The sequence below is a fragment of the Mirounga leonina genome, unplaced genomic scaffold (assembly GCF_011800145.1).
Source record: "Mirounga leonina isolate KUSES-001 unplaced genomic scaffold, KU_Mleo_1.0 Mir_493, whole genome shotgun sequence".
NCBI classification, from domain to species: Eukaryota; Metazoa; Chordata; class Mammalia; order Carnivora; family Phocidae; genus Mirounga; species Mirounga leonina.
The window spans coordinates 699,400-717,862 of record NW_023270780.1 but is presented as its reverse complement, the minus strand read 5'-3'; the positions used below and the strand labels follow the sequence as shown (position 1 = coordinate 717,862).

The following is an 18,463-nucleotide window of genomic DNA, read 5'->3' as shown; positions in this document are numbered from 1 at the left end:
GTTGTGAGACTGTTTCCTAGGCTAGCTGATGCTCGGCTCACTGTTGGGGACATAGTGGAAGTCCCCAAAAGACCTGTCCATGAAGGAGCACTCTTTTTCTCTGACAGTAGGAAAAGGATGGACAAGAGAGACCTCTTGGGTAATGCCAGTTTTCCCCTGATGCCCCAGGACAGCCCTGGCCAGAGGATCCCAGGGAGGCTCTGCAGAGACTAGGGAGGCTGTGTGTCACCCGCCCGAAGGAGAGGGAGGGCGCCAGGACTGCAGCGACAATGACAGTGGAGGGCAGCAGGGAAGGAGGAAGGCTCCGTCTCCTCTCTCCCGGTGAGGAGAGACTGCAGGGGGCTAGAGGGAAGAAAACTTTTGAAGTGAGGAAAGATTCTAAGAGCAGAGGGAGAGCCGGGAGGGAGGGACCTGGGGGGAAGGGGGTGGAGAGCTAAAGAATAGGAAGAAGTGGGAGGAGGGAGGGCGACAGACACGGAGTCAAAAGGGGGTGGGAGAGCAACTGACAGGCTGAGTGAGAACGGGGAAGACTGGGCAGCGGAGGAGGCAGCCAGGAACCCAGGACTGGGAAGCCCGTGAAATTCCAGAGAGGAGGACCCGGGAGAAGGTAAGGATAGCCTGGCTTTTAAGAGATGAAACTACCAGTTGATGGGAAGGAGCCAGAAGAGAGAGCCTTGAGTTCCAGGCTGGACAACAACAAAGCTCCTTCTCTGTACCTGGGGGCTTATTCCCTACCCCATCACTAGTCCCTGCGATGGTGAGGTTGGGATATATGGAGGAGGATCGTTGTGAAGCAGCAGATAAATTACTCACTTGATTTGTAAGGAGTTGTAGAAATGTGAGTGGAGGGCCCTTGGAGTTGGTCTACCTCTGGCAGAGTGGCTGCCCTCCAGGGGCATCTTCCAAGCAGCTCAGCGATTCATTTCCAAGAACTTTGGTTAAGATGAAATTGGTCCTTTACAAACAAAAACCATCACTGTTTTATGGTGCTTCCTCTAGGCTTGGAATCTTTTTTGAACTGCTTTCCGCAGCATCCAGGGGAGTGCTTTGATTTTTCCCCCCTACGGCATGTTGGGTGGTTTAAAAATATTCCCTGCTTAAGTTTCCTGCAGAGTATCATGTCCCCGCTGTGCGCTGCGAGCAGTCTGGCCTGCCACTCGCTGTCGCTGTCAGAGGAAAGAGGCTAGTGAAGACCCAGAGTGGAAGTGGGGAGAGGTGTCCACTGAAGGTCCCCTTTCCTCCTGGGTACAGGGTGAGGTAGATGGCTGCAGGGCACAAAGGTTTCTGTCAGCTCCTTGACCTCTCTTCTGAGCATGTGGCGAAAGAACCCAGACTTGGGGGTTGAGACATCTGGGTTCTTGTGCCCTGAGTGGCTGTGTGTCCTTGGGCCAGACACTTCCCTGTTCTGGGCCTCAGTTTCCTCATCTAGAAAATGAGGGGTTTGTGGGGTACCTGGGTGGCTCAGTTGGTTAAGCGTGCCACTCTTGATCTTGGCTCAGGTCTTGATCTCAGGGCCATGTCTGCTCCAGGGTGGAGTCTACTTTAAAAAAGAAAGAAAGAAAATGAGGGGTTTGAAGTAGAAGAATCCCTCCAGTTCCATTCAGCAGTAACATTGTACAAGGTTATGATTCCTTAGGCTCAAATATACCTGAGAATCATGAAAAAGGGAAGCTCATCACAAGGATTTTACATCTGTACTATGCCGTTGCTCACTTTTAACTAGATTCCCCCTCCCAGTATGCTGTCATAATGGAGGGATTCCTGGTTTTTCCTCCTCAGCGTCTCACAAGGCTCTGGCACATTGGGTCTGACTGGCTGCAGAAAAGAAAGGGCAGAGTGAGGAGCACTGGACGGGGAGTCAGGAGACCCAAGAGATATATAGCAAAACTGGAGAGAAGACAAAAGCCAGTATGTGGAGGTGTAGCATCCTCATTTGCCAGGTGGCATGGCTCACAACTGGGGACACGAGCTGGTACTTATAGGCACCCCAGCCTGACTTTCATATCAGCGGGCCCTCATCTTTTCCACCCAAAGCCTCCAGAGCCCTAGCTCAGCCCAAGAACCTGATTCACTGCTCTCTAGGGACAGCTCTGAACGTTCCACCTTCCGGCAGTTTCCCCAGGGCAGCGGAGCTCTTTGGAGCCTGCTCCCCTGGCCGTCCCACCACGTCTTTACCTCACTCAGCAGCTGCCAAGGAGCAGTCCCCTGACCACAGTGCTCATGGCAGAGGAAACCCAGAGCTGTGTTCCCTGGCTTCCAAACTGGTACCCTCTGGCCATCCCTGCACCCAGACACATGAAGTTCATCAAGCCACAGCCGTAACACCGTCATGTTGCCCTGCTTTGCCACTGCCTTAGAACCCCATGGATGTTCTTGCTGGGCTCTTGAAACCGGTTGTTGTTCTTGTCCCCTAGCTGCCTCACTCCTGTCCCCTCCCCTTATCCCGACCAAAAATCCGAGGCCATTAGGACTGGAAGAGGTCTGTTAGATTGCCTGTCCGGTTCTTCCACTAGTGGGGAAAACAACACTTAGCAAAGGAAAGTGACCCATGAGGGATGACACAGTGAGTCAGTTCAGTTTGGTTGGGAGAACATCCTGCTCTGCTCACTCATACCTAGGCCCCTTCTGACTTCCGTCCTCAGCTGTGTTTTCTGAGCCTCCATTTCTCCCCAGGCCTCCCTGCTTCTTCCATTTAAGTATCTCCACGATCTGGTTTTCTGGCAGGAACACTCACTTGCCCACCTGCCCCTCATCGTCTCTGCTGGCTGTTGGGGGTGCATGCAGTGGAGGGTTCTGGGCTCTGGCAGCCAGCAGGGCTACCACAGTGCAGCCTGGCTTCCTGGGGACTGGCTGATCCCAGTGTAGCCAGTGAAGGCAGCATAGGGAGACTGTCTGCCTGGATCAGTCGGGAGACCTGCAGTCCTCAGGCCAGCGAGACCCAAGGCCCAGGCTCTGCCCCCTGCCTCAGGGAAGACCTCACCCACCGGGGACTCTAGCAGGCTCTGGGCCAGCTGGCCCCACCTTGGGCTCGAGGATTAAGCTGACCAAAGGGGAGAGACGCCCATTTTTCCAGGAAAGCTTCAAATCTCCTAGAAAAGAAACCGATTCCCTTTCTATAGTCAGAAGCTACGGATTCTTGGAGAATGACAGCTTGATGCCACTTTGTGATTCAGTTGTTTCTGGATAGTAGCAAATCATGGGCAAAAAAAAAATCAGCCTTCAACGATCCACTCACTTTCATAAGGGAGTCAGGAGCTCTCAGAATCAGAGGTATTGAAATAGCATAGAGGGATCTTAGAGTTTAATTCAGGGATTGGGCCGAAGGAAGAGCCTGGGCATCTGGAGTCAACATCTGGGTTAGGATTTCAGCTGTGTGACCTGGGGCAAATTCTTTAATGTCTCTGAGCCTCAGTTTCTTCATCTGCCAAGAGGGTAATAAATGCCTTCCTTGTAAGGTTTTGTGAAGATTAAATAAAATAATGTACGTATTTCCCCACTATCCAACATGTGCTTTATGCCACTTTTTTTTTTTTAAGATTTTACTTATTTATTTGAGAGAGAGTGTGTGCACAGTGGGGGGAGGGGCAGAGGCAGAGGGAAAAGCAGGCTCCCCGCCGAGCAGGGAGCCCGACATGGGGCTCAATCAGGACATAGGGCTCCCCTGACATGGGGCTCAATCCTGGGACACTGGGATCATGACCTGAGCTGACGCTTAACCGACTGAGCCACCCAGGTGCCCCTCAGGACTTTTACAAAAGACCTACATTATAGTACCTGTTTTCACTGATGGAAATCTGAAAGAGGATTTTCACTTTTATGAAATGGTCATTGCTTCTTTGCTTTACACCATTTTGGCTTACAAATGGTTTCATAGGAATACTCTACTTTTTTGGATGGTGGGGGAAACTGTATTTAAAATGGCTATTATATATTAAGTGCTCAATGAACAATAGAACAATAGGGTGGAATCCAGGTTACCTGGTCCTCAGCCCATTTCTATGAACTACATCTCGTTTGATGTAAAAGCCTTCCCACAGTGAAGTCTCACCATGACATGTAATTCTGAGAAAGTACTGCTTGGTTTTTATGACCACAGATTTTTTTTTTTTTTCTGGGACTACTTTTGCTGACCTCTAAGCTGGGGGTCAGAAAATCTAGCTTTGCTTTTTGGCTTTGCCACTAACTTGCCATACTATCGCAATTGGTCAAGTCAAGTCACAAACTCCCCAGATGTTCTAACTTAGCAAACATCCAGCTCAACTGCTTTCTTTTACACGCAAGCAAACTGAGGCTCAGGGAGGGGAATGTCTCATTTAGAGTCACGGAGAAACAGCTGGGACTCGAAAGAGCCTCTCTTTCAAGGCTCTTGTTCACAGATAATTTCCAGGATCTTAATCCGTCCGGGGATCTTCATGATTCGGAACTTCAGGAGAGGGCGGATGTGGTTAGGGATCGGGATGGCCCTTCTCCACAGGTCACCGATTTCTTTTCCAAGTAGAACTGAGCCAGCTTCAAACCTAACCTGTGGATGTGCCTTTGGATTGGTTGGTGATCAGATTCAAAAGTGCTGCAGCTTTTCAGAAGGCAGGAATTACATGAAGCACACATTTTATAATGTGGATTCATACGGAGCCCATCTCCAGGCCCAAAGGTTTGACTTAAAGAAAAGTCTGGAACTAGGGTGAACCACTTACAAGAATGAGAGGGGCCTGATCTCAGTGGGACCCTGTACCTCCTTTCTTCTCCATGCTTGCCCCCAAGGGTCTAGTGAAATAACGAATGGACAGAGAAATTGATATCCTTCCCATCGCCCTTGTTTTCCTCACCTTCCCCACCCGGTGGCCCGTGAGCATCCTTGTTGGGTTACTCTAACCAGCCTGCTGCACTGCCAAATTCTGTATCAGGTTGGCTAGTTGGATCATGCTTGAGAGGAGTCTTTACTGGAAATGTCAGAAAAGAAAACAAGGAACTAACCTGATTGTGTGTCTACTATGTGCCAGATACCGTTTGAGGCGCTTCCACACGTCCGCAGACTGTTGAATCCCCATGAGTAAACATTCCCTTTTTTCAGATGAGGAGGAAACGGACAGGCTGAGTGACTTGCCTAAGGACACACAACTGGAGAGTGAAGGCAGGGTTCGAATCCCACTACTCTTTAGGAAACACGAGGCCCACCTCCTATTTTTGTTTCAGTTGTTCTTGTTATGATTTGACATCAATGGAACACCAGAGCTTGTTGTTTGGCCAGCCGAAAACCCAGCACTAGACACGGCTGCAGCCAAGAGCACTTAGTGGCTAAAAAAGGAAATAACTTTCTATATGTGAATTCTGGCCAAATGGTGGCAGATGCTGAAGAGTCTGGGAATCCTGACCACTGTGGGCTGAGGGCTTCGATGGGATCATTAATTCTAGGAACAGCATAGGCAAGAGATGGCCAGCCAAGAAGCCAGGGGCTCAAAGGAAAAACCCTGGGTCTCTTACGGGAGAGTGGGAAAAGCCCTGCTCGGGGAGTTCAGAGACTGGACAGAGTTCCAGTCACAGGTTTGTTACCAGTTATCAGGGCTAGGGTCTCTTTGATTTTCTTTCCCTTTTAGAAACACAGCGGGGGGGCGCCTGGGTGGCTCAGTCAGTTAAGCGGCTGCCTTCGGCTCAGGTCATGATCCTGGAGTCCTGGGATCGAGTGCCGCATCGGGCTCCCTGCTCAGCGGGGAGTCTGCTTCTCCCTCTGACCCTCCTCCCTCTTGTGCTCTCTGTCTCTCATTCTCTCTCTCGCAAATAAATAAATAAAATAAAATTTAAAAAAAAGAAAGAAACACAGTGGGAAGGTAGGCTTTGGAGTCAGGCAGACCAGCTGCAAGTCCCTTATGCAGCATTTGCTACCTCTGAGCCTCAGTTTTCTCAGCTGTAAAATGAGATAATAACTACTTTCCTAGCAGAATTAATATAAAGGTTAAAAGTATAGTTGTAAAATGCTTCACACATGGAAAACACTCAACTTAGTGGTTATCTGCTATCACTATTACTTAACTTCTCTTGACCCTGGTCTTCAGCTTGTATAAAAATAAGGGATTGATTTTGATTGGTGTCTAGATTCCTTTCAGCTCTGCCATACTATGAATCTATGACAAATGGTGGAAATAATAAAGAAACCTAAGTGCCTCATAAATATAATTTTCATTAATAACTGCATGGGTTTTAGTCAACCTTTTGGGAGTAATTAATAAAGACCTCCCAATATTTCATTGTAATCAAATATCTCCATTTGCCACCACCTCCCACCCACTTCTTATAAATATTTCTTCTTCCAACAATTTAATAAGAAAATTACTTATCCCAGCATAATTCTCCTTCTCCACTTTCCTCCCTTCCACCTCCTTGGCTTTGAAACAACCGTCTCCCAGCAGAGTGTTTCTGAGCAGACCACTCTGTCCTTGCTAGAATAAAATAATAAAATTAAAAGAGAGGTTAATTATCTGCCATTGGCTGGAGTCAAAGGAAAAACTCAAGTGACACTTCATCTCCTCCATCTGTCTCCTGCTTCTCTCTCATCTCTGTTTTCCTCTCCTCTCTTCAGTGATTAAGGTTCAGGGGTGGAAGCCCCGCCCCGGACTTCTGAGAAAGTTGCCCACACGGCCTAGCTCAACAGCTGTAGCTGTATTAGCTGCCTGGTTGTTTCCCCTGAGGTTGAAGAGGCTACCCCAAACCTCAGTCAGGAGAAGAGTGGAAATTCTAAATGTGAGAATTACCCCCAAGCACTTACAAATCAACTCCCAGTTCTAACAGTCACTTTGAAAACATCCCTGCAGCACTCACCTGACGTCAAAGTGGCCAGCCACTTTAGATGGGATCCAGCACAGTTGTTAAGGCAGGCGTATTGCTGTCAGAGAAGACCAGAGCTGGGTTTGGTGTCAACTCCACTACTTACCAGCAAGTCCCCTTCGAGTGTACGTTGCTCAGTCAACCTCCCTGAGCCCCGTATAAAGGGGACGGGGATGATCCCTCCTTGCTCAAGTTGTTGGGACAATTAAATGAGAAAAAATATATCAAGAAACTTGCAGAATGTCTGGCACATAGAAAGGTCTCAATAACTTAATTTTATTATTATCATTATCACCTAGATTCAGAGTTTCTTGTTGTGTGGCTTTAGGTAAACTAGAAAATGGAGCTGAGAATCTCCAAGGATATCAAAGATTGCTGAAGTAGCTGAAGATCAAGACCACTTTCTTATGCAATCCTCCCTGTCTCTCTCCATTTTAGTGAGAAACTATTGGGGGGAGGGGAAATCAGAAAGACGTGTATTAATGAATAAGGTACAAAAGAGTTCTGAGATGATGTTATACCTGGTGCTTTACTTTATAAAGCCACCTCTGATGTCTGGCATAGCCCAGGAGCTCAATAAGCACTTTCTGAACTGAGCTGCGCTGATGTGGTACTGTGTCAAGGATCCTTTAAGTGAGGCCCTTTGGGTCCTTTTACAACAGAATTCTCTTAATTGGGAAGCAAGTCACCCTGCTTGTGTGCCACATTCCGCTGTGTGATGAGCCGAATTGCAGCGTGGGCCCAGAGGGCTGTTATTATTACTGTGAATAACAACGTTTACCGAGAAGCAGAGATCTGTTAGATAATGTACAGAACATGTGTCCTTGTCCGGAATTAGACTCAGACTCTGTGGAGTGGTCTTATAATCTAATTTTGACAAACTTGAGCGAGTGCCCCAGTGATCTGTGGGGAGGAGAAGAAATAGTCCACGGTGAGCGATCGCATCTCTGCTCTAGATCCATCCAGTCCTGCTCGGCTGAGCCGAGGGCTCTGTCACCGGCAGAAGGAAGGCTCAGCGGCTTCTGTTTCCCTGGTGTTCTGGTCACCACAGTCATTGTGCAGGTGCCCCAAGGCCACTTCCCAGGGAGCCCCTCTACTGGCATTAGGTGTTTTGAGTGAACTGAATGCTGTAATTCATTTACTGCTGTTGACTTTTAAAAGTGCACGAATCAACCTACTGGGTGCAAGGCACGATCTTAAGCACTAAGAGGGAAGAGGGGGCAGGGGGCCTTAGGAGGAGGACCCAATGATGAACAGATATGGGCCTTGTCTTCACGGAGCTCGGGGTAAGGTTGGAGAGATAATACACAGCCAGTAGAGCCAATTGTTCTCATTATGTATTTGAAACCCCAATGGTTTTACAGTTCAGTCCGAGGCCCAGCTGCTGACTTAGGGCGGGGGTGGGGGACACAGAAATTAGAAAGGCTGTTATGTGTGGCTCCGGAGGACAGAATTAGAATCAATAGAAGGAAAAGAATTTTCAATGTATCCCTATGGTAGCTTCTTGCTCCCTTGCAATGTGCTTTCTTGAGCAGGAGAGACAGGGTGCTATTTTAGCAGTCTGCAGGGTGGCACCTGTCACCGGCGGCCTACCTAGTTTGTGCTGCAGCCACTACTAAGGGACTGCCACAAGCAGAGTGACTATTGACTGTGCAGTGCTTTATGTCCCCACCCCATTTGAGGACTGTGTCCCGTTAGGGTCTGCCCATAGGAACAAGTCATGTACTGAACGTGGTCTGTTGTAGGGGTTGAGAACTACTCTAAACTCCGAGGCATGGCCTCCAAAGCCCTCCATAACCTGCCTCTGCCTATTCTGCAGACTACCTCCCTGTTCGGCTCATTGTCCTCTAAAACCATGCTGGTTTTCACTTGGTGGATTTGTTCATGTGGTTGCCTTTGTCTGGAATGCCCCCATCTCTCCCGTACCTCCCCTCTTACCCTGCTCCTCGCCTCTGCAAGCTTCACCTCCCCCCCTAACTCCTACTCAAGGGTTGTCTCTTCGGGGAAGCCCAGTATATTTGCACGTTTAGTTGTGTTTGTACCCCTCACTGGACAGTGAGTTCCTTTAACATGGAGTCTTACTGATCTTTGGATCCCTAACTTCTATTGCATAAGCAGACACTCAGTAAGTGTTTGTGAAGGTGAACTGATGTGTACTTTCCCATAATCCCCTCAGCACCCCACCCAGTGGGAGCATCATAATTATTTCCTTGATTGCTTAAAAGCTGACCCCAGGCTTTATCACTAGATGGCCGTCATGTCTCAAATAACTCCCTGCCCCATGGTGCAAAGGAGCTTTTGAAGTTCCAAAGTGGAGAGACGCAAGAACTGATGGGCTCCAATCTTAGAAGGAAGATGGAGGGAAACTTTCTGGAGTGCCCCAAACTTGATCAGAAACTATGGAGTGGTCTAGGTTCTAACTCCATTTGTCTTCATTTCTTTGAGTAAATCTCTTACCTTCTGTAGATGTCTCCTTCTCTGTAAAACGGAGGCAATAACCATCACCCCACAAACTGGTTATGAGGATTCCTCCATTCAACAATAAAAATTGAGTGTCTATATGTCCTGAAGGTAGTCAGTCATGAACGAAACAAATATGGTCCCACCCTCTTGGGGTCAGCAAGAGAAGGGAGGAGAAGCACATCTTGAACTGTATAAGGTTTTATCTATTATTTTTTTTCTAGAGAGGGGGCGAGAGAGAAAGAGAGGTAGGGCAGAGGGAGAGGGAGAGAAGCTTAAGCAGGCTCCACACCTAGCATAGACCCTGACACAAGCTCCATCTCACAACCCTGAGATCATGACCTGAGCTGCAATCAGTAGTCGGATGCCACACTGACTGAGGCACCCAGGTGCCCCTGTAAGGTTTTCTCTTTTATTGTTGGACCTAAGAAGGAAGATTTAAGCCTCCCTAGGATCACTTTGTAATCTTACTTCTAGATCAAACATTTTTTTTTCCATCATTAAGGAAACATTTATTATGTACCTAATGTGAGAACCTAATGCAATAAGAAGACAAAGTAGAAGACAGGGCTTTTGACTTTGAGAAGTCTATTACTCATTTGAAGGAAAAGCTGTTAAATCCTTGAGGGCAGGAATCATGCCTGGTTTTATTAATTCAACAAATATCATTGAATGCATAATATGTGCCAGGTCTGGTGCCCCTTAGATATTATTTTCAGTACCCAGAATAGTGGTAGGCACATAGCAGGGACTCAAAATAAGTACCTGTGGGTTGGCTGATAGAAAGAAAATTTTGGAAAAGCAGTGTAAGGCAACATATAAGTGTGAATGTATCCTACATGCTGAACAGTAATTTGGAGTCTTTATTGCTCAGGAGACTTCAAAATGGGCTGAGATCAATTTGAGAAAAGACTTCTCCCCTTCTACCTAGATCTGTGGGGTCAGAGGAGGAGGTACTAGCTATGAGTTTATGTTAACCTAGGTTGCTCTAAGTTGGTTTTCTTGGAAAACTTTGGCTGTGTAGGGAGGCAACAATGCTAACATTGGATTGGAAATGTAGGTACCTGAATTTTATTTGTAGTCATATAATACACAAAACAAGGGAATAAAATGATCCATGCTCACTATACACAAAGCCTTCTTTTGGCCCTTTCCCTCTTATCCAAGCACCATGTCACTATTACCAAACAAGTTCCTTGATGACTCTTCCAAATGTTTTGTCCCAGGATATGACACGTTGAAAGAAGATGCTGAAGGTTTTGGAGTGAAGAAACTACAGAGTGGGGATGTCCTCATCCGGGTTCTAGGGACCATCTCTTTTGCCGTGGGGATTTCAGAACTTGTATCAGTTGCAAAAGGCTGTAGAATTCAATTACTCAGGGCTCCTTAGAGGGCCCTGACCTAATGAGGCCTGATCCCCTAAGCCAGAGTCAACCTCCTGCTGTGTATTCCCATAGCACTTCCTTAATGTTAACACACATCATGCTTTATTGCCATGTATTTGATATCTCCCCTTTGTTAAGGGATATAAAGGCAGTTAAGTTCAGTGAAGTCAGGGACTCTGTCTTTTTTTTTTTTTTAAGATTTAATTTATTTATTTGTCAGAGAGAGAGAGAGGAGAGAGAAAGCACAAACAGGGGGAGCAGCAAGCAGGCAGAGGGAGAAGCCGACTCCCTGCTGAGCAAGGAGCCCAGTGGCCCTGGGATCATGACCTGAGCCGAAGGCAGACACTTAACTGACTGAGCCACCCAAGCATCCCTGTTTGTCTTTTTAACTGCTGTGTCGTCAGTGCCTTGCATGATACCTGGTAACCACTCATATTAAATGGATGAATGAAAGGGAAGAAGGACTTTGTAGGTAGAAGAGGTATGAGGAGCTAAGACAAAGAGGTGAGAAGGTGTGGGCTATGTATACGTGTATGGGGAGTCATGTAGCCTAAGTATGGCGTATGTGAGAGGAACGGGGAAGAAGATAGGATGAAGCTGTGCTGTGGAGGATCTCAAGTAGAAGTTAAAGAGTCTCAATTTTATAAGCAGTGGGAAGCCAGTGAAGATCACAGCTAAAGCAGTGAGGTAGAATATTACCATTGTATTTCATAGAATTTATTCATGGCACGGGCAGCTTCCTTTGCCCCTCCTAACACACTTCCTGCCAAGAAACGGATAATAATCTACAAAGCATTTTATATGCTCTACACCCAGTAAACTCAATGGGTATCTAATCTACATATTTCTTTGGCTGAGGTTGTGGGGGACCCGAAGGGACCCAGTGTAGCTGGGAAACTGACTTTCACATTATAAACTGAGCAGCTGGTACATGGTAGCAATTTTAAGTTTCTCTGACCTCGCCTGGGTCATCCAGGAAGTCACAAATGAGACTTGTCCTGTGCCCTATTTGCTGCCACCAGGGTGCTCAGGGTCTGCCCCACCCCCACCCCATCTGCTAGTCGCTCTTGTTCCCCCCCCCATGAAGCAGCCTATCTGACGTCACTGTCTTTCTCCTCTTCCACGATGTTCCTTTTTTGTACCCGTGCTTTCCTTCTTCCAGGTGGGATTCCTTGCACCACAAGTGAAGGGGTCAGCCGTCTTGGCAGACCAGACCAAAGCGTCACATTCTTTGCCTGACCCTATTTTTAGACCTCCTGGGGGACTTGCAAGGAATGAGTGGCAGAGTCAGAAGATCAAGGGAAAAGTCTTCAGGGATTGAGGACAGTTTGGAAAACTTGCCCCAAATTTTGGAAGAATATGACATTTGTTTCCCTTTTTTCTTTTTGTTTCTTTTTTATTTCTATTTCTGTTTCCCTTTCACTTTCTCCTCTTCTGCTCTTCCATGTGTTTCTCTCTTCTTTGTAATGCACTTCTCTCTACTTTCTCTCTCTCCCTCTTTCTCCGTTCCTGTCCTCCCCCACCACTTTCCTTGCTAGTAAAGGCTGCCTTTTATTCTTTAGTTCTTATATGCTGAGCATTGTGCTAAGTGCTTTTTATGCATCACCTCATAACACTGGATGAGCTAAATAACAGTATCCTCATTTTGCAGATAGGGAAATTGAGATACAGATCCAGTAGCTTCTCCAAGCTCAGCGATATTAATAGAGACTTGAACTCCACTTAGCTACCCCCAAACTGTATTCTCTTAACAACTACATGGCCTCTCTTTTTTTCATTCTCAACTCCCGCTTGTCTTTTCCCTCTTTTTGCTTCTCCTCTCCCTCCCCTTCTCCCCCTCCCCTCTCTCAGACACTCAGCACATCCTGGTCCCTGCACGTGTGTGGATGACCCTGAAGGTGCTGAACACTATGCACGTGCCTAGAAGAGATGACAGACCATTCGAACTCTTATCTAATCAGCCATTTTCCTTTTGAGCCAACGCTCCACAATTTTCCACATTTGGAGGTTAAGGGAAGGGGACCCTTCACTACCTAAGGGAAAGGGCATGTGTCTGATCACAAACCAGAGGAAAGGCCTCAAGACCTGGATGAGTCTTTGATATGGAAGGGGACAGAGATAAGGCCCTTTCCACTCATGTGTGGACTCTCAGGGTTGGGGAATGGGGGCCCCGGAGAAGACAGGGCAGGAGGCTGGTCTCTGTCAAGGTATCAACTCAGGAGTCAAGGAAGCTTGCACCATGAAATATGGCACTCCACCCTGTCCTTCCTCATTTGCATAAAGAATGTTCAGATAGGAACCAGGGGCATATTGGCAGCAAAGATGTGAAGGTCAAGGTTTGAACTTGACAATCGCCAAGATCTCATTAGATTTGAGGTTTTATGATTACAAGAAGGGAATATTTATGTTCAGCTCTCTCTCTTTCTTTTTTTATTTTTATTTTTTGTCATTCTGTTGATTAGGATTGGTTAGAGGCTTAAGCCATAAGGACATTTATTGCTCATCAAATAAGAATTCTGGAGGTAGAAGATGCAAGAGCTGATTCAGAGGCTTCAGGCCATTGGCTGGCATTTCTGAGACTCTCTGGACAGCTTCACACATCTTGGCTCAAATAGCCCCTGTCCACTGGCAGGAAGTAGTGGGGATGGTGGGGGTGGGGGGACCTCCAGTGAGGCTCCTTCCATTTACTGGGGGCTGGAAAAACTGTTTCTAGAGCACTCCCTCTACATTAGACTCTCACCATACCTGGCTGACCAGATCTAACTGCAGTGGAGACTGAGAAAGTGAAATCTGGTCTTTTCACCCTGCTAATGGGTGAAAAGCAGGCAAGGAATAGGGAACTGATTTCCCATACCAGAGTTTGCCACCCTTCATTCACTCGACTAAGATTTACTAAGCACGCATTCCAGGCCAGGCTCTGGGCCAGGTAATGATGATACAGAGGAAAAGGCAATCTCTGTTCTCAAGGAGTCCCTACTAGAAGAACACAGACAGGCAGAGGGCAGCAAACAAGAAGGCAAGTGCTAGGAGGGAACCGAGTGTCCCTAGGGCCACCACAGGAGCTGATGAGGCTCAGCTTGAAGGAGCAGGGAGGGCTGGAGGTAGCCATAACTGGGTTAAGTTTTGAGGATTAATAAGGATTTAGCTAAGGGCGAGGGGGCATGTAGGAGGTGGCTGGGAAGAGGGCGTCTGGGAATCTTCCAGGATGTGACATGGCAGAACAAAAGGAATGAATGGGGAAGACAGGAAATGAGGTTGAAGAAGCAGGAAAGGGCCTGCTGAGAGAAGGTTCTGTGTGGGACATAATGGTTTGGGGCATTTATTCTGGATGAGCAGGGATGTGCATGGGGACCTTCTGCAGGAGGACCAAGAGCCGTACCCCTGGAATGGCTGCACTGCACTGAGGTGTGGGAGATTGGCATTGCCAGGTGCCTCCCAGCTGCGGGAACCTGAGCCTCATCCACAGCACCCAGAGCTGGTGTAGCCCCATACCTTTTTGTTCGCCATCTCCTGATACAGCTGGGGACAGTTCTGAAGGTTAGAGGATGGGTTCTGAGAGGCCAGACTCGCCACCCCCACCCTCACTCCTTCCTCTTTGCCCAGTTCCGCCTTCTGGAGCCAAAGTAATTCTTTTTCACCTGATGGCCATTCAAACATATGGACCATTTGAGTTACGATTCCCAACATATCACGTACCTCACCTCATTTAACCCTCAAAACTCTGATGCAGCTGTTTTCCATCCCCATTTTACAGACAAGGTTGCCGACTCAGTGAGGCACACGGCCAGACCCACGAGAGCAGGGAGCAGTGCTGTGTCCTCCTGCTTCACCAGTGTTTCTCCAGGCATGGTCTTTGCACTGCCTGCCTCAGAATAACCCAGGCTGCTCAGAGCAGGTCCCGGGCCCAGGGGCAGCCCCAGACCTCTCGAAGTAGACTCTCTGCAGGTAACAGCACAGAACCCACTTGTAACACGCTCCTCAGTTGATTTCTAGATCCATTCAAGTGTGGGAATCACACTCTAATCTTGCTAACATGACCAATTTTAATCTTCTATTTCCTTTTACTTTTGCTGGCCTGGAAAAAAGAGAACTTTTTAGGTGAATTTGGCTCATGAGTTGCACTTTCTTAAAGAATGGATCAGTGGAATCCCAGAGCCTCCAGACTTTGCAGAAGCATCCCTCTCCTTTACTCTCTTTCTCTCTGCCCCATTTGCAGAAGTCCTGGTGGCCATCTCTTGCTGAGCCAGGATGGGTGACTGGAGCTTCCTGGGAGAGTTCCTGGAGGAAGTACACAAGCACTCTACAGTGATCGGCAAGGTCTGGCTCACCGTCCTCTTCATATTCCGCATGCTGGTGCTGGGCACGGCTGCCGAGTCATCCTGGGGGGATGAGCAGGCAGATTTCCAATGTGATACCATGCAGCCTGGCTGCGGGAACGTCTGCTATGACCAAGCCTTTCCCATCTCTCACATCCGCTACTGGGTGCTGCAGATCATCTTCGTGTCCACACCATCACTGGTGTACATGGGCCATGCCATGCACACGGTGCGCATGCAGGAGAAGCGGAAGATGCGGGAGGCTGAGAGGGCCAAAGGGGTCCGGGGCACTGGCTCTTATGAGTACGCAGTGGCCGAGAAGGCAGAGCTGTCCTGCTGGGAAGAAGTGAATGGAAGGATTGTCCTCCAGGGCACTCTGCTCAACACCTATGTCTGCAGCATCCTGATCCGCACGACCATGGAGGTGGCCTTCATTGTGGGCCAGTACTTCCTCTACGGGATCTTCCTGGACACCCTGCATGTCTGCCGCAGGAGTCCCTGCCCCCACCCCGTCAACTGTTACGTATCCCGGCCCACAGAGAAGAATGTCTTCATCGTCTTTATGCTGGCTGTGGCTGCACTGTCCCTCTTCCTCAGCCTGGCTGAGCTCTACCACCTGGGCTGGAAGAAGATCAGACAGCGCTTTGTCAAGTCTAGGCAGGACATGGCTGAGTGTCAGCTTCCTGGCCCCTCGGCCGGCATAGTCCAGAACTGCACACCACCTCCTGACTTCAATCAGTGCCTGGAGAATGGCCCTGGGGGGAAATTCTTCAATCCCTTCAGTAACAAGATGGCTTCCCAGCAGAACACCGACAACCTGGCCACTGAGCAAGTACAAGGCCAGGAGCCAATTCCTGGGGAGGGTTTCATTCACATCCGTTATGCCCAGAAGCCTGAGGTACCCAATGGAGCCTCCCCAGGTCACCGCCTGCCCCAAGGCTATCAGGGCGACAAGCGCCGCCTCAGCAAGGCCAGCAGCAAGGCCAGGTCAGATGACCTATCAGTGTGACCCTCTAGTGGGGGGGGAACCAGGACCAGGTGGGAACCGAGGAAGCTCAGAGAGGGAAGATGTGTCCCTGCCGACCCCATCTCTCATTTTCATACCTGCTCTGCTCCTTTTGGGCTTCAGGTCTCAATGGCATTGCTCATTTATTCCAGAAGGTAGGACCAGGGCTCTGGGAGTGCAGGCAGCACATGGCTACCCATCCAGGCTGCCGTCCCTTCCCATCCTCTACAGTGTACACAGAAGGCTTTCAGATTCCTCAGTCAACAGGGTAGAGGAAGAAAAGGAAACAGTGGTAAATCTAGCCTGGAATGGATAGCCAGAAGGATAGAATGGCTCTCTACATACCAGCCACATACCAGATGGGTTCTCCAAGTTCCTGTGGCTTCCTTGACCTGATCACCCTTCTTGCAAGGAAGAGCCCAAAGTTCCCAGCCAATAAAGAACATCAATCAAGGACCTTACATTAGATGTGCTCTTGAATCTGTTGTCTCCCCTGGGTCAAACCTTGGAGTGAGGCGGCCTTGGGCTGCCCTTGGCTGCCCTCCCTCTACCCAGTCTTACTTAAAAAGAGGTCCTTGGAACTTGACCAGCAGCCTCAACTTTACAAGTGCTTTGGTATGTACCTCTGGCAAATGTCCCACCTTAGTGATGCTGCAACCTTTACTTCTGCCAGGGTGACAACTAGCCCATGGGGGTGCAAGCTCCCCCAGGGAGTGACTGTATACACAGGCTCCACTGGAATCCCTGCCACCACCTGTCATCCTGCGGCTCTTTTACAGCTCAACCCGATGATAGAAACCATCCCATCCCTTCCTCCCTTGGCTGTTCACCCAGTGCTCCCCTAAAGACCTTATCGACCAGAGTGCCCAAGAAGCCGTCATCCTCTCTCAGATCCTGACCAGATCACCAGCCACGAAGGCCATTGGAATTTCCCTAGGTCTTATTAAAACAAAGAGGGCATTGTGCTTCTCAGATTCCCTTTGGGAAAAAATAATTCTGCTGTGAAGATAAAAATAAAAAAAAAAGAGAAAATACTGGAAAACTGTTTTCCCCTCCTATTTATTTCCCTTTCTGACTGCCAACTTAGAGTGCCAAGAGGAGGTGTGATGACAGCTATGGAACCCCCAGAGCTCTCTCTCCCTGGAGGGCTTAGCATGGGCATGGAAGCAGTAAGGGAACCTCCAGCTCTCTTGTCAGGGGCCTCATTTAAGAGCACAGAGATTCCTATGTCTCCCTGGTGCTCCTAACGAGACAGCTGGAAAGCAGTGGTGACTGAGGACTGTGGAAAAGCCCTGCCTTCCCAGGGACTGGCCTGGTTTCTCTGTTCAGTCCATCTGTAATGGGTGGTTGCCATTTTGGATGAAGGTAAAGGATGCTCAGAACTGGATACTGAGACAAATAGGGAGATGATTACTTTTCAAAATGTATGCATGCGTGTGTGTGTGTGTGTGTGTGCGCGCACTGACAGGGTGGGTGAAGGGGAAGGGAGTCTGAAATAAGGAAAGGAAGCCTTAGAGGAACTTGTGTCTTCCTGTCCTCACCTCCAGATGCTGGCAGAGGGGCTGAGCCTCACTGTTTCCAGTGGCATTGGCCTACGCAGATGAGAGGTCGGGGCAGAGGAGGGTGAAGGCTCAGAAGGAAGTTCAGCCTCTGCCCGCCCCCCTCTTCCATCTCCAGGCCCCTCTGCTGATGTTTGGCTGCTATCGGTGCGTGGAGAGAAGGATGAAGATAGAGAGGTGGAGGGGACTGACTGGGACGCCATTTAGGGAAGAATGACTGGTCATCCGAGGTCCCTAGAGAAGACACTTTTTCTGGCAGCAGCATTAAGACTCTCTCTCTCCAAAATAACAATAACAAAAAGACTCTCCCTCCATCTCTGAAACGGGTTTGTTTTGTGAAATGAGTGTTCTTGGATTACAAATCCTATGAGATCAGTCCTTGATGATGGGACTTTCAGGAATGAAATAGGAAATAATATGCGTAGTTTGTCTTAATAAAATTTGGCCCTGCATCTATCTCTCTTTTGTGTCCTTTCATGCCATGACCACGGAAGGATGGCAGACTTGGTGGGGGAGGGAAGCACTCAGACTCCACCCATCAGTCAGTAATGCAAACAGCTTTGGAGTCAGGCATGCAAGGGTTAAAAATCCCAGTTGCTGATTTACAGCTGGACTCCAGCAAGCTACTTAATCTCTGAACCCTGGTTTTCTCATCTGTAAGTTGAGCTTCAGAATATTTACATCGTTGGGTTGTTAAATGAGAGACTGTGAAGAGTTCATCGGAGTGCCTGGGAAATAACAGTATGTCACTGAATGGTAATCGTTGATATTGTTGTCATTATTATGTTTATTATTTTCATTATTGTGTTGAATACATAGTATTTGGAAACCTGGGATGTCAAGAGATGATTCCAGAACTTCCCCTTATGGAGCTCACATCTACCTAAGGTGGTCAGTTTAACTCAGGTCAAATTAACT

At 48.3% G+C, this 18,463-nt stretch overlaps 1 protein-coding gene across 2 annotated transcripts; it reads left to right on the top strand.

Moving 5' to 3' along the window:
- Positions 1-485: 485 nt before the first annotated feature.
- On the top strand, positions 486-17,997 carry GJA5 (gap junction protein alpha 5). 2 transcript variants are annotated; one of them, XM_034989848.1, is made up of 2 exons: positions 486-607; positions 14,881-17,997. In XM_034989848.1, the coding sequence occupies exon 2, from the start codon at positions 14,913-14,915 to the stop codon at positions 15,987-15,989; it is 1,077 nt and encodes a 358-aa protein (XP_034845739.1). In that variant the 5' UTR covers positions 486-607; positions 14,881-14,912; the 3' UTR covers positions 15,990-17,997. The 2 variants fall into 2 exon arrangements, with proteins under 2 accessions (XP_034845739.1, XP_034845740.1); XM_034989849.1 differs by lacking the exon at positions 486-607 and adding an exon at positions 14,256-14,609.
- The last annotated feature ends 466 nt before the right edge of the window (positions 17,998-18,463 follow it).

Bases quoted from the DNA above. Each gene is read 5' to 3' on its own strand.
- GJA5 (XM_034989848.1), top strand. From the start codon at position 14,913: ATGGGTGACTGGAGCTTCCTGGGAGAGTTCCTGGAGGAAGTACACAAG.